This window comes from Trichomycterus rosablanca, chromosome 8, assembly GCF_030014385.1.
Source record: "Trichomycterus rosablanca isolate fTriRos1 chromosome 8, fTriRos1.hap1, whole genome shotgun sequence".
NCBI lineage: Eukaryota > Metazoa > Chordata > Actinopteri > Siluriformes > Trichomycteridae > Trichomycterus > Trichomycterus rosablanca.
The window spans coordinates 28,797,160-28,814,164 of NC_085995.1; the positions used below are offsets into that span (position 1 = coordinate 28,797,160).

The 17,005-nt window shown below is 40.1% G+C and overlaps 1 protein-coding gene across 1 annotated transcript in view; it reads right to left on the reverse strand.

Moving 5' to 3' along the window:
* fstl5 (follistatin-like 5) overlaps nt 1-17,005 on the reverse strand; it is a 267,906-nt gene that overhangs the window by 163,290 nt on the left and 87,611 nt on the right. Inside the window, exon 4 of the mRNA XM_063000647.1 lies at nt 7,982-8,230. Within this exon, the coding sequence (XP_062856717.1) occupies nt 7,982-8,230 (249 nt within the window). The remainder of the gene's footprint in view (nt 1-7,981; nt 8,231-17,005) is intronic.

Here is a 17,005-nt window from a genome sequence, read left to right on the forward strand (position 1 = left end):
TGACCACCATTATTATCCAGCACTGCCTTAACCCTCCTGGGCATGGAATTCACCAGAGCTGCACAGGTTGCTACTGGAATCCTCTTCCACTCCTCCATGATGACATCACGGAGCTGGTGGATGTTAGACACCTTGAACTCCTCCACCTTCCACTTGAGGATGCGCCACAGGTGCTCAATTGGGTTTAGTCCATCACCTTTACCTTCAGCTTCCTCAGCAAGGCAGTTGTCATCTTGGAGGTTGTGTTTGGGGTCGTTATCCTGTTGGAAAACTGCCATGAGGCCCAGTTTTCGAAGGGAGGGGATCATGCTCTGTTTCAGAATGTCACAGTACATGTTGGAATTCATGTTTCCCTCAATGAACTGCAGCTCCCCAGTGCCAGCAACACTCATGCAGCCCAAGACCATGATGCTACCACCACCATGCTTGACTGTAGGCAAGATACAGTCGTCTTGGTACTTCTCACCAGGGCGCCGCCACACATGCTGGACACCATCTGAGCCAAACAAGTTTATCTTGGTCTCGTCAGACCACAGGGCATTCCAGTAATCCATGTTCTTGGACTGCTTGTCTTCAGCAAACTGTTTGCGGGCTTTCTTGTGCGTCAGCTTCCTTCTGGGATGACGACCATGCAGACCGAGTTGATGCAGTGTGCGGCGTATGGTCTGAGCACTGACAGGCTGACCTCCCACGTCTTCAACCTCTGCAGCAATGCTGGCAGCACTCATGTGTCTATTTTTTAAAGCCAACCTCTGGATATGACGCCGAACACGTGGACTCAACTTCTTTGATCGACCCTGGCGAAGCCTGTTCCGAGTGGAACCTGTCCTGGAAAACCGCTGTATGACCTTGGCCACCATGCTGTAGCTCAGTTTCAGGGTGTTAGCAATCTTCTTATAGCCCAGGCCATCTTTGTGGAGAGCAACAATTCTATTTCTCACATCCTCAGAGAGTTCTTTGCCATGAGGTGCCATGTTGAATATCCAGTGGCCAGTATGAGAGAATTGTACCCAAAACACCAAATTTAACAGCCCTGCTCCCCATTTACACCTGGGACCTTGACACAAGACACCAGGGAGGGACAACGACACATTTGGGCACAATTTGGACATGTTCACTGTGGGGTGTACTCACTTATGTTGCCAGCTATTTAGACATTAATGGCTGTGTGTTGAGTTATTTTCAGAAGACAGTAAATCTACACTGCTATACAAGCTGTACACTGACTACTCTAAGTTATATCCAAGTTTCATGTCTATAGTGTTGTCCCATGAAAAGATATAATGAAATATTTGCAGAAATGTGAGGGGTGTACTCACTTTTGTGATACACTGTATATATATATATATATATATATATATATATATATATACAGTGTATCACAAAAGTGAGTACACCCCTTACATTTCTGCAGATATTTAAGTATATCTTTTCATGGGACAACACTGACAAAATGACACTTTGACACAATGAAAAGTAGTCTGTGTGCAGCTTATATAACAGTGTAAATTTATTCTTCCCTCAAAATAACTCAATATACAGCCATTAATGTCTAAACCACTGGCAACAAAAGTGAGTACACCCCTTAGTGAAAGTTCCTGAAGTGTCAATATTTTGTGTGGCCACCATTATTTCCCAGAACTGCCTTAACTCTCCTTGGCATGGAGTTTACCAGAGCTTCACAGGTTGCCACTGGAATGCTTTTCCACTCCTCCATGATGACATCACGGAGCTGGCGGATATTCGAGACTTTGCGCTCCTGCACCTTCCGCTTGAGGATGCCCCAAAGATGTTCTATTGGGTTTAGGTCTGGAGACATGCTTGGCCAGTCCATCACCTTTACCCTCAGCCTCTTCAATAAAGCAGTGGTCGTCTTAGAGGTGTGTTTGGGGTCATTATCATGCTGGAACACTGCCCTGCGACCCAGTTTCCGGAGGGAGGGGATCATGCTCTGCTCAGTATTTCACAGTACATATTGGAGTTCATGTGTCCCTCAATGAAATGTAACTCCCCAACACCTGCTGCACTCATGCAGCCCCAGACCATGGCATTCCCACCACCATGCTTGACTGTAGGCATGACACACTTATCTTTGTACTCCTCACCTGATTGCCGCCACACATGCTTGAGACCATCTGAACCAAACAAATTAATCTTGGTCTCATCAGACCATAGGACATGGTTCCAGTTATCCATGTCCTTTGTTGACATGTCTTCAGCAAACTGTTTGCGGGCTTTCTTGTGTAGAGACTTCAGAAGAGGCTTCCTTCTGGGGTGACAGCCATGCAGACCAATTTGATGTAGTGTGCGGCGTATGGTCTGAGCACTGACAGGCTGACCCCCCACCTTTTCAATCTCTGCAGCAATGCTGACAGCACTCCTGCGCCTATCTTTCAAAAACAGCAGTTGGATGTGACGCTGAGCACGTGCACTCAGCTTCTTTGGACGACCAACGCGAGGTCTGTTCTGAGTGGACCCTGCTCTTTTAAAACGCTGGATGATCTTGGCCACTGTGCTGCAGCTCAGTTTCAGGGTGTTGGCAATCTTCTTGTAGCCTTGGCCATCTTCATGTAGCGCAACAATTCGTCTTTTAAGATCCTCAGAGAGTTCTTTGCCATGAGGTGCCATGTTGGAACTTTCAGTGACCAGTATGAGAGAGTGTGAGAGCTGTACTACTAAATTGAACACACCTGCTCCCTATGCACACCTGAGACCTAGTAACACTAACAAATCACATGACATTTTGTAGGGAAAATGACAAGCAGTGCTCAATTTGGACATTTAGGGGTGTAGTCTCTTAGGGGTGTACTCACTTTTGTTGCCGGTGGTTTAGACATTAATGGCTGTATATTGAGTTATTTTGAGGGAAGAATAAATTTACACTGTTATATAAGCTGCACACAGACTACTTTTCATTGTGTCAAAGTGTCATTTTGTCAGTGTTGTCCCATGAAAAGATATACTTAAATATCTGCAGAAATGTGAGGGGTGTACTCACTTTTGTGATACACTGTATATATATACACTGAGTGAACATGCGGACAGTGTTTTTTTGGTGTTTCCTTTATATTTTGTAAACTTCTATATTAAAATGGCCCAAAAGAAGGTGCAGAGAAAGCGTAGTGGTCAGAAATTGAAAAAAATATTTTACTATTTGTTGTTGTATAATTACTCCTGCCAGTAGCTGTCAGTAGCTGTGTATCAGACAGAGGGGACAGTGAGTGAGAGAGAAGGAAATTGGTAAAGTAGTCTTTCTTTTGTGCAATTACATCTACAAAATACAACACTACTGAAATAAAGAAGGAAATATGAGAGTTATTGTTGTTTCTGGTAGATACATTTAATAAAAAAGAAGGGCATGTATTATGGTGTATGGTACAGCACACGTACTGTGTATTGTTGTTTATTGTTGTTTATTACAGTAATGTCTATTCTACAATTTAAGATTGAGAGAAAATATAGTTGTGGTTTGGGAGATCTAGCATGGATTAATTCTATTTACATTATTTCTTATGGGAAAAATAGGTTTAACTAACAAAGATTTTGACGTGAGAACAGCCCTTTGGAACCAATTAAATTCATAAGTCAAGGGTCTAACATAATATTAGACTAAATATCTGCTGATGCAATTTTTACAAAAGTATGTGGAGACTCCTTCCCATTATTACTGTAACTCCATTGCTAACATGTTCAAATCAGTTAAATGAGAAAATGCTTCTATGTGAAAAAAATGATCAGTTTGACAAATTTGATGAGAAGTGGACTGCACAAAGTCCTGACCCTAGCCCCACTAAACATTTTTGGGTTAAAATGGAACATCAGTTACAGGAAAGGCCTTGTGGTCCAACGACAGTGCCTGACCTGAATAGTGCTGTTTTGACTGAATGGGCACAGATTTTTTTGAGACACACCAACAGACACACCAAAAATTTTGTGGAAAGATCTTCCAGGGTAGTAAAGTCTGTTAAAGGTGTCAAATCTATACATACAGTACATCCATATGGTCCACATACAATATACGGTCCACATACATAAATTGTATATCATATGAACGTGTTTCAGCAATACTAGCAATTTAGCAGTTAGCAATACTAAATTACTGGGTGCCATCATATATTAATCATATTATATTATTGATTGTTTCTGCATTTTTCAACCACTTCTTTATGCATAAAATGAATTTTATTATTATTATTATTATTATTATTATTATTATTGTTATTTCATTTACTTTAACCACTTTATTCTGGTTAGGGTCAGGATCTACCAGAAAACACTGGGCACAAGGCAGGAACACCCTGTTTATCTGCAGGACTTCAGCCATCCACCCCCTCAGACATAGCCAGCCAGCTGATATCACAGCTGAGATTTTAACCTGGATCTTAGCAGTGCTGGGCTAGCAGTTCCAGAAGATGTATTCAAATTGTGTTGGGAATTCGAAGGTCTTTTTTGCCCGTGCTAATTTGTAACCTATTATAATAGTCAGTGTACTGTACTGTCTTTGTGAACTTTAGATGTTATAGGTGTTATAGATTTGTATACCCAACATAGGTTTAATCATCCATCCAAATGAGGTGTACTGGCTTATGTTAGAAATCTCAAATTGTTGTTAAATAGAGTGCTATCAGAGTCAATTTTTGCCGGCATTTGCTGCCAATTCAATTAAATTACACAAGTGAGCCAGAAAAAAATGCAGCAAAGCCTGACAGAGCTCATAAAGGACAATTGGTTGGAATAAAGAAAATAAAGATTTCAAGCTTTACATAACTGTTTAATGTTGGACAATCAACAGAAGCATGTGACTTTTTGTTTTGGAATGAACATGATTTAAGTGCCAATCCTTTTTTAGGTAGTTTAACCCAGCAAACTGCAATCGGGTAAGTGAGCGATCAGTTTAACGTCAATGCACTGTTTAATAGATAAAACTGTAAGGTTCTGGGCAGCCCTGGAGAAAAACATATTTTGTTGATCTTTAAAGCAAAACAAGTAAACACAGCCCCTAATGCAAAAAGAAAAATACTACATGTGCAAAAAGATGTGTGTTTGATTGTTAGTGTACCTGTAAGTAGGTGCTTACACCGACCAGGCATAACTTTATGACCACTGACAGGTGAAGTGAATAACACTGATTATCTCTTCATCACGGCACCTGTAGTGGGTGGGATATATTAGGCAGCAAGTGAACATTTTATCCTCAAAGTTGATGTTAGAAGCAGGAAAAATGGGCAAGCATAAGGATTTGAGCGAGTTTGACAAGGGCCAAATTGTAATGGCTAGACGACTGGGTCAGAGCAGCTCCCAAACTGCAGCTCTTGTGGGGTGTTCCCGGTCTGCAGTGGTCAGTATCTACCAAAAGTGGTCCAAGGAAGGAACAGTGGTAAACCAGTGACAGGGTCATGGGCGGCCAAGGCTCATTGATGCACGTGGTCCGATCCAACAGACGAGCTACTGTAGCTCAAATTGCTGAAGAAGTTAGTGCTGGTTCTGATAGAAAGGTGTCAGAATCCACAGAGCATCGCAGTCTGTTGCATATGGGGCTGCATAGCTACAGACCAGTTTGAGGACAACGAGTTTGAGGTGTTGACTTGGTCTCCAAATTCCCCAGGTCTCACGGGATGATCTTATCTTCCGTCAATGTTCTAGCAATCTGATCCGCTTTTTTTGTATCCAATGTGGCTTGGGATCCAGCAGTAGACAACTTTATATTGCTGTTCTCGTAGTTCTCGAAGGTCAATATCTTAGATATAATTGGGTGGTCTGTGTCAAGATGTCCCAAGGCTTTTTTTGATGCTTGCTTGTTTGGGTATACTTCAAAGTTAATAATAGAGTGTGGCCTTTCAGCAGATAGGAGTTTCTATTGGTAATGCTGGTTGTTCGTAATGCTACACAGTTACTGATTTTATGCAGTTACTGTTTGTACACACTAATTGTGTGTGTGTGTGTGTGTGTGTGTGCACATTCAGTCAGCAGACCCCTACTTAAAACATCAACCCATGCACCTGTATAAGTGTATGTTCATTTTAACATTAATTGTATAATGTTGATACATTCTGTGGAAAAAAAAGCATGTGTACAAAATCCAGATACAAAATCTGGGGAAAAAAAGAGGGAAAGATGGGAAAAACGGGTTTAAATCCTGCATTTTTCATGGCGCTCAGGTGGCGCAGCGGGATATTCCGCTAGCACACAAGCACTGAGATTCTTAACTCCTAGGTTGGAAACTTGGTGGTGCCATCGTTCGGCTGGGCGCCATCTAGCAGGCAATGGTGGCGGGATGATCGAAATATGTGGGTGGAGTCTTCAAACTCTGTGCAAGGACACTGATTAGCAGATAGAGGCACCTGTGCAGAACGCATGGGCGAAAATAAGGGGTCCGCTAGGACTGCGAAAGTGTCGGAGGGGGCGTGAGCAGCAGCATATCCTCCTCGAATGCAATCAGTGATCCCCAGCAGCGGAGGACAAATTGACTACACGCTAAATCAGGAGAAAATGGGAGAAAATGCATAAATCCTTTTTTGCTTTCTAAAAAGAAAAGACCAGCTGGGGAATAAAACTGACTGCCTCGTTGTACTCACATTAAACCAAGGCTATATCATAAACAGCCAGAGCAATTTCAACTATAATGTTCTTGCTCATTTAGACTGAGAAACCCTTGTACTCATAAAAGCTATTATAAAACTAATAGTAAACATTTAAAAATAATAAATGGTTGTTCCCCTTCAAGCACTGCATTGCTTCCATTACAATGTGTGGGAAGTGTAGATTAGTAGATTATAAATAAATAAATAAATAAATAAATCACGCCATGTACACAAAGTGCATCAGTGTAAAGAAATATTGTTAACTATACAAACAGCTTAACCCGACATTACATGCACGATGCACTATATAGCCCAAATTATTTATTATTATTACCTCACCATAAGCTTTACCACTGGCAGTACTTTCACCCCAATTTCTCCTTTGTGGCCATAAATGCTTCCACTGTTCTCGGAAGGCTTGCACAACATTTTGTGTTGTCTTTGAAAATATGTTTATTAATGTCGCCGGAATATTAGTTTTATGCTGCTTATGCATTAAATCCTTAGTCATGCAGTTGCTTGAGATGTGGCTGGGAGTCTACAGTACAAAGATAAGCAACATGTCTGTCATAAGCTGTTGTAAGCAAATAAGAAACAACAATTAGCACAGAATAGAGGTTCCAAAGTCCAACGTTTGAAGTTCTACAATTACTGACTGTATACCATCTGTTTCTCTGCATACTTTTTTAGCCTGCTTTTACCCTGTTCTTCAATGGTCAGGACCCCCACAGCACCACCACAGGTATTATTTAGGTGTTGGATCATTCTCAGCTCTGCAGTAACACTGACAGGTTGGTGGTGTGTTAGTGTGTGTTGTGCTGGTATGAGTGGATCAGACACAGCAGCGCTGCTGGAGTTTTTAAATACTGTGTCCACTCACTGTCCACTCTATTAGACCCTCCTACCTAGTTGGTCCACCTTGTAGACGTAAAGTCAGAGACGATCGTTCATCTATTGCTGCTGTTTGAGTTGGTCATCTTCTAGACCTTCATCAGTGGTCACAGGACGCTGCCCACAGGGCGCTGTTGGCTGGATATTTTTGGTTGGTGGACTATTCTCAGTGCAGCAGTGACAGTGAGGTGTTTAAAAACTCCATCAGCATTGCTGTGTCTCATCCACTCATACCAGCACAACACACACTAACACACCACCACCATGTCAGTGTCACTGCAGTGCTGAGAATGATCCACCACCCAAATAATACCTGCTCTGTAGTGGTCCTGTGCCCTCCTTAGAAACTGTCTAAAAAGTTGCAGCATGATTGTCTCTTGAAGTATGTTAGAGTGACACAACTACTGCTTATTTACTACTTTGCTTCTTTGTTTGAACTTCTCAATGATCACAAATTCATTTCATAGCACTATGGACTAAGCATAAACAAAAGCAGCCTTATCACTGACCTTTGTAGAAACATTCTTCACTGTGTATGATGGTGATTCTCTGGTGGGCCAGGCATGAGGCTCGGTGCAGCTCACAGTGGTTCTGGTACAGTTTTCCATCAGATCCACATACAGGTTTGTAGTGGGGCTTGCAGTGCTCTAGACACTGGCACTCTCCCTGCCCGGTCCTGTGGTCCACCACGCAATGCTTTCCTAGCCCACAGTATTTATGCTCACAGAAGTTTGGGGGGTTGGTGTGGCCATACAAGCCTGCAAGAACAACAACAAAAAATTATATTATTATTACTTAGTTATAACACTTCACATAGACAGTTACAGACAATCACAAACTTTAGTGTGTTGTGGGTTTTCAGTCAATGTAAATTCCTAATTCACTGTTATTCAGGTCAAGTCAAACTTATTGTCTAGTGCTTTTTACTTTACATAGTCCAGGACCAAAACAACAAAAACCCTTTCATTAACCCCTTCATTAGAACAGTAAATGATTTATTATTATTATTCATTATAATGCTGGTGTAAGCTGGTACTTTTCTTTGTATATAAATATGTAATAAACAAAAAAAAAAACTAAACATTTTTGAACCAACTTTAAACCAACATTTCTTTTTAAAAAACCACAATACAGTAACAAAATATACACATAAAGAACTAATGTAAATACTGATATTAATTCTTCTTGGAAACGTCCACAGTTTTAATAATACCAAAAAGCCCAGTGAGCAATTACCCTGTGCTGGATCACAAACTACATACTAAATAAAAGTAAGTAATAGCATCATTGTCAGTGCACTAATTAGGCACCATGTTGCCAAGACCTCTGGCTTCGTTATCAACCATGCAGTCATCACCCCTGGCACCAAGAGCAACCATGTTGCCATCAACTAAGGCAACATGACCAACTATACAAACATTAAATTGGGTGCCGTGACCAACCATGCAGTTGTCAGATCAGGGGCCATGACTAACCATATGGGGCAAGAACTTGTAGCTATACAGGGGTCAAGCTTTGGGATAGGATAAATGGAGGAACAAGATAATAAATAAACAGAAGGTAAGGTAAAAACACTGGACTGGATGAAGGTAACCCCACACCTAAAAACTTCTTGGTAAGCTTCACTGTTCTTCTGTAACAGGGTGGCGAGTGCCTCATGAACACAGATGGCAGGTGCAACCACATAACCTATTTGCAGAGGCTTAAACAAGACAGAACAATGCCGTTGCTAAGAAGCTATTAAAACAATGAAAAATAATAATTTAATAAATAAATAAGGTAATGAAACCTTAGAAGTACACAAAAATACACAAAACCAAACCAAAGCTTTAAGTGGGTCCAAAGAATGAAACAGATTTTTTTTGCCAAAAGGAGAAAAAAAACCTTAAGAGATGGACACTCAGAAAGCCAGTAGCAGCTAAACATGCTTAGAATGCTGCCACAGCAACTGTAAGAGTTTCAAACCAGGACGCTGACACTGTCCACAGACTTAGTTCCAGGAAAACAAGAGCTAAAAAATGCCAACAATAAAGCAAGTGAAAAGATAGTCTGAGTCATCACCTATGCTTTTAAAAATGCCCCCCAACTGTAGTGAGTAACCTTTAATAAGGCACAGAAAATGCCTCGAAGTGCAATTTAAAAATAACTGCATCTTCCTGTAATCTGCACCCTCTGCCTGCCAATATGGCTAAGCCAAGTGAGGATGTAAAACTCATAGTGTGACGGGGGAAAAAGCAGTAAAAAAACAGTACTGTTAGTCCTAACTCAGAACTATTAGTACAATGGAGTATTGTGGTACCAGACTTGTGGTACCTAACAAATGGTCATTGTAAAAAAGTAGAGAGAACGTACTTGACAGTAAAATTCCAGAATGCCACGCAGAGAAAATGCCAGCTTTATCAGTTAAACTATGTCGGAGATGTTTGAAGGTTCTTAGGCAGGTCCTTGTTAAAAGTGACACTTTCCTCAGTTACAAGAAATAATACATCTAGAGTGCCCAAAGCTCCCCAGCAGAAAATCCTTCAGTCCAATCAGCTCAGCTTTCTGTTTATCCAAGGTGGGTTAGTATGGATTTAGGAGGTAAGTCAAGCTAAAGGTCATCTGTGCTGGAAGCATCAGACCTGATGACTCGTGAACAGATGCGACAGAAGGGGAATACGTTTGGCTCTAAAATCACTGAACTGAGATGAAATAGGCGACTGAGTGACACTAAAACTGTGGACATCTAAGCCAAAGATCACCAGCTAATCAGCTCTATTGCCCTTTAGAAATGCCCACAGGGACTTTGTGCAAAATCTACACCAGAGGTCGGCAACCTTTTTTGTATGTAGTGCTGATTTACAACCCCAAATCAGAAAAAGTCTGAAAAATGCAAATAAAATAATAACAAAGTGTTTCTTTACATTTACTTTGACATTTATTTAATTTTCGACAGAATGAACCAACATTTTTTAATGTTTTGTCGAGTAAACTTTATGTCATTTGTTAATATACAGTACATCAATTTCTGCATTTCAGGCATGCAACACTATCCAACAAATATGGTACAGGGCAGTTTAGGGCTAGTAATGAGGTTCAAAGCTAAATAATGATGTGATTTCAAACAGATGATGTCAACAGGTGATTGTTATCATGATTTGGAACAAAAGCAGTATCCACAAAAGGTCTTTTAAAAGCAAAGATGGACAAATTATTAAATGTTTAAAAACAATATTCTTTAAATAAAGTTTGGATGGGTGCTCAGGTGGTGCAGAGGTAAAACACGCTAGCACACCAGAGCTGACATTTTGAACTTGTTGGTTCGAAACTCAACTCTGCCATACGGCAGATTGGCTGTTGTTCAAGGGGGGTGCCATAAGGGATTCCTCATAAATGATGCAATTACGACCTCTACTGGCTGATTGATGGCGCCTGCACAGAGTCAAGGAATAATGAAGATCAGGGTATGTCTCTCCGTACACAAAGCTGATCTGCATATGAACTTGCGTGGTGCAGGTGAAAAGATGCGACTGTCAACGACTGCACATGTGTTGGAGGGGGCGTGTGTCAGTTTGGCTCTCCTCAACCAGGGTGGAGATGAACATCAGTGGAGAGGAAGCAAAATGCAATAGGGCGATTGGATACAACTAGATTGGGAGAAAAATTGGAAAAAATGCAAAAAAATAAATACAAATAAATAAAAAGTGGAAGGGATTTGCATCAAGATTGGAAACATCTATGCATTTTTAATAAGTCAATGAAAACCACATGCTGCACACATTACAAAAGCATGGCTGCAGAAAAAAGGGTATGAGTAGTGGAGTGGCCTGCCTGCAGTCCTGACCTGTCCTTAACAGAGAATGTGTGGAGAAGTTTGAGATGAAAAATGAGACAGTGCCAACCACATTCAACCACATACTGTTACACACCTTAAGACGTGTTTGCAGAAAGACCGGGACAACATAACACCTGAAATACTTCGTATCTTTGGTGCCAAAATATATTAGTGGAATATATTAGGCAACAAGTGAACATTTTATCCTCAAAGTTGATGTTAGAAGCAGGATAAATGAGCAAGTGTAAGGATTTGAGTGAGTTTGACAAGGGCCAAATTGTGATGACTAGACAACTTGGTCAGAGCATCTCCAAAACTGCAGCTCTTGTGGGGTGTTCCCGGTCTGCAGTGGTCAATATCTATCAAAAGTGGTCCAAGGAAGGAACAGTGGAAAACTGGCGACAGGGTCATGGGCTTATAGATGCACATGGGGACCGAAGGCTGGTCTGTGTGGTCCGATCCAACAGACGAGCTACTGCATTGTTGCAGACCATGTACACTCTTTCATGGAAACAGTATTCCCTGATGGCTGTGGTCTCTTTCAGCAGGATAATGCGCCCTGCCACAAAGCAACAATGGTTCAGGAATAGTTTGAGGAGCAATCCATGGAGGCCCCACCTCGCAGCTTACAGGAGTTAAAGGATCTGCTGCTAATGTCTTGGTGCCAGATACCACAGCACACCTTCAGGGGTCTAGTGGAGTCTATGCCTCAACGGTTCAGGGCTGTTTTGGCAGCAAAAGGGGGACCAACACAATATTAGGACAGTGGTCATAATGTTGTGCCTGATCGGTGTATCTTTGGTTCATACTGTCTGCAATAAAATAAAAATCAAAGTAATTGTAAGAAACATTGTGTTATTTATATATTAAATATTCTTCAAATTATTGAATTAATTTGTTTCAACCACAACAGTTACTAACGTGTAATAAAATGTCCAACTTTGCAGCAACAGTTTATGGATGACTCTTTCCTGTTCCAGCATTGCTGTGCTACTGTGCACAAACCAGGAGCTATAAAGACATGAAAAGCTTGCTTTTTCCAGTGGCCTGCACAGTGCCCTGTCCTCAGCCCCAATGAACAGCTTTAAAAATAAACTGAATAATTAATTGAGGCTTTATTGACTCCAATTCGCTTTAGGCTGAATGTGCACATATTCCCACAGACATACTTTAAATTATTGTGAAGAAGTGTGGATGTTGTTATAGCTAAAAAGATCACCATGGTCCACTTTAGCATGTTTAGCTGCCATATTACACTAACTTTGCACAAGCTTAAAGCTGACTCACGCCTGACACCTTGATTAGCCACTAGTGTAAATTAATCCACCTTACCTTACTACTCACTTCAACCAATAGTTAAGTTTGAAATATCATGCTCTACATTCCAGCTGTGGCACATGTGGCATAGGTTTTCAACCCCTGATATACACATTGGTGTCAGATTTTATTTTAACTCCTAGCTCTATAAACATGACTTTTACAGCCACAGCATGATTCTGGCTTAGACTCCTAGGTGTGAGTGAAGGTATTAGTGCGTGTGTTGCTGAAATGAATTGCCACCCTGTTCAGGGTGATTTCTGCTACCTTGTGACCCTGACCAATCTACAAAATCTGAGTGAAAATTAATAAATACATATTTGTAATTTTAGTCTTGTGATGGATTGGCATCCTGTCGGGATAATGTAATTATAATACATTTTATGTTTTACTGTTTAATTGTGTTTTACTTATGTATTTTATATTTTTTGTGTGCACTTTTGTTTTTTTTGTTCTGTGCTGTCTTACTACACCTATTTTATTTTGGTCAGGTTTGCAGCTCCACAACACCTTAAAATTCTAGGTAGAAATACGGCTGATACATGCGAATTCTCACACCAAGCTTCCACGTACGGGAGAGTGTGCTTCCATGTGCAGAGGTTTATTAAACATTAATGTCCAACCTACAAGAAGAACAGGGTCATACACAAAACAGCTTGGTATTACTGATTAGATCTGCAGTTCTTATTGTGTGTATTTGTGAGCACCGTCCTGAAATAAGCAGGTCCATGAAAAACAGGTGTGAGTTATAGTGACAATCAAACTTAAGTAACAGCAGCCACTGGTGGACAGGTGCAGAAGTTGCATGGTAATCCTAGATCAAATATTTTCTTTCTAGAATTACGACCAACTTTAATATCAAATTCTAAATATGACTGTGTACATGTGGTAAAACAAATATATAAAAGAAACCACTTTTACAGAAAGGGAACAGGGTGAAAAGGCTATGATATGCTAAAGCTCACAAAGATCGGAATGAAGATCAATGGAAAGCAGTATTATGGAGTGAGGAATCCAAGTTTTAATCTAATTTTTGGGTCCAATTGTCAAAAATATGTGAAAGTAAAAGTTATAGAGAAAAGTGGAAGAGTGACTGTCTGTGGCCTTCAGTAAAACATGGTCATGAGTCTGTCAACAGCTGATAAAACCCTGGCAGTCATGGCCTGTCCTTCACACAGTCCAGAATTGAATATTATAATGGCAATATGGTATTATCTGAACAGAGAAATATAAGAAAGCCTAAAATCTTAAGAACTGAAGTGCTGAAACAAGCCTGGTATAATATAGCAGAAGATTACTTCAGAAATCTTCAGGACAGTCTGCCTTAAAAAGTTCAAGATGTGCTTTGTGCAAAGAAAGGTCACACTAAGTACTTTTAAATATGGAAAAATAAATATGCATGGTCATTAAAACTTTGCTAAAACAACAAAGTTAGTTGTAGCCTAGGACTTTTGCACAGTACTATAGTTCTCCCACTTATTTAATGACTGTTGGTCCACATTTTGGGTGAAAGCCACCAACTAGTGTGCAGATGTCCCAATCAAATTCATTGCATGCATTATTAACAGTGGAATCTGACAGTAAATAAGCAAAAAGAGGCTTAATGTATTTATTTTTAAAAAGCCAGTATATTGTTTCAGTGCTCTGGACCCGGTATGAAACTGGCATATTTTGCACAGTGCCAGGAACCCTGCAGACAGTACGTTCTTATTGAATCAATGATATACACTCCAAGCACGCTTCAGATAAAATATGCATGACTATCAGGGTTCCCAACGCTATCGACTCATCCCCTCCTGATAAACTTAAGCAGTGGTTTTCAGATCTTTTGCCAGATGGGCCATAAAGGGCTGCAACAGTGGACATAAGCTGGTTTTAAACCTAATAACTGGCTGTGAAACCTTATAACTCTTGGCAGTAACAAGTGCAATCAGACATTTGCGTTAACATTTGATAAGTCTTCTACATTGCTGTGGAGGAATTTTGGCCCACTCTTCTTAGCAAAATTGTTTTAATTATGCTACACTGGAGGGTTTTTAAGCATGAACTGCCCATTTAATGCATTGCCATAGCATTTCAATGGAATTCAAATCAAGGCCTGACTTGGCTTTTGTGTTTCAGATCATTGTCCTGTCACAAAACCCAGCTATGCTTGAGGATTAGTTTATGAAGTGACAGGCAGACCTTTTCCATCAGGAGTTTTAGTTATAGGACTTTCCTGTGAAAGCAAAGCAGCCCCAGACCATCACATGATCACCACCATGTTTGACTGTTGGTATAATGTTCTTAATGGGACATGTTAATTTTTCAACTTTGACTCAGCCCACAGAACACTTTTTACTAGTCTTGGGGTAAAACATTTAAAACATGGTCATGAGTCTGTCCTGGTTTGGGGAGCAGTTTTTGCTTTTGGTGTTGGTGATATTGTCTGCATTGATGTTATCATAAATGCTAAAAAGTTTAACAGGTTTTAATTCATTATGCCATTCTTTCTAAAAAGGGAATGGTTTTATTTTTCAGCATAATAACGATAAGCATGAGTCTTCTACATTGCTGTGGAGAAATTTTGGCCCACTACATCTGAGGGTTTTTAATGAGAACTGCCCATTTAAGGTCTTGCAATAGCATTTCAATGAAATTCAAATCAGGACACCACCATGTTTGACTGTTGGTATGTGTTACGGCTGTAAGCCTTTAGGAGTCAGTAGAGGGGATTTTCTTTTGTGTGTGTGCCTATGACTCCCAGAAGACTGCAATATCCACAATGCACCTGTGACTGTCTGGCTGACCAATCAGGATGAGACATGGCCCACTACATGTCAGTAGTCAGTAGAGGGGATTTTCTTTTGTGTGTGTGCCTATGACTCCCAGAAGACTGCAATATCCACAATGAACCTGTGACTGTCTGGCTGACCAATCAGCAGCCCCGGTTCTGGACTGCTTTGCTTGGGGGGGCAGTAAAACCTAATGAGGGGGCATGTTGATAGTCATGTTTTTGAAGCCAGAAATATATTCAAGGCTTGATTTGTGCATGAATGATGACAGCCAAGCTATTGATACTGGCTTAAAGTGATGTATGAGGTAAAGAAATAAAAATGCATGTTTTCGAACTTAAACTTAAAACCCAATGATTAAAAAATACATGTTGATTATGTAAATGGAGAAAAAAGATTATCTAATTGTATTTCATTTTAATACGCCCCCTTAATTAAATTGCCATTACTAATAGAACAACTCTATTTCTTGAAAGGCTTTAATACAAATTTAAGTCAAAGCTGACAAATGTACCTACACACAGACTGAGAATATTCAAACGTGGAAATAGGAATGAGTGAGAATATTTATATTATTGGGAAATTAAAATATAAAGAAAACAAAAGAATACTAATTCTGTAAAAAAAAAGTGTTTACCAGTATACCTGCCTCTCGCTCACACTAACAGAACATATACTGCCGAACTGAACTGTTTGGGGCAGTCTGCCGATTTTTATATGACTCAAAGAGCCAATCAGGAATAAGCAAGGAAATATCTTCACACTGTAAAACAAAATGCATTTTTGTGATTGGTTCAGAGATAATTTTAAAAATAGCCGTTGCTTGCATTGTGCTTGGGGGGGCAAAGATACAATTTGGGGGGGCAATGCCCCCCTCAGCCCCCCCCTAGCGCCGGCCCTGCCAATCAGGATGAGACATCTCAGTCCAGAGATGCTGAAATTCAGAAAGAACAGCCAACATGTTAGCACTAGGTTGCTCCTTTGCGTTACGGTTGTGGTTTATTGAGCTTGCAGTATTTATAGTACTGTGCTTTTGCTTTATGATTTCTGTTGATAGTTGGTAGGGGTGAGCTGCCATTTTTGTTTGATTACTCTTTTCTCTTGTTTTTGATAACTAGGAAGGTTTAGAATTGTGTTTCTGTTTAATGCTTAGTTTAGCTGAATTTTCTTTGTAGTTAGTTGGAGGTTTTGTTTATTGTTTTGATCTGTGCTCACCCTGAAGCTTGTATATATGTGTTGGTGTCTTATAAATAGTTTTCTTTTGTATGTACTGTAAATAGCATTGTAAATAAATACTTGAACCTTACTACATTTTTAACATTGTAGGCGAAGCTCTTTATTTTCTTTAAAGAAAATAAAATATTTTCTGTAAGTTGTGGTGGTCACCTAGATGTTTTTTTTTGGTAAATGCAAGGCGAGACTTTTTGTTTAGCATTTTGTCAAGTCTCTTTCTTATTGTGGAATATTGTACATGAACCATAATTCAAGCATGTGAGACCTGCAGTTCTTTAGATGTATATCTGGGTTTTTCGTGACCCCCTGGATGAGTCGTCAAATTCATTCTTGATAAAAGAGGGCCACTGCTGAATAGGTTCACCACTGTTTCAAGTTTTACCATTTGTGGATCA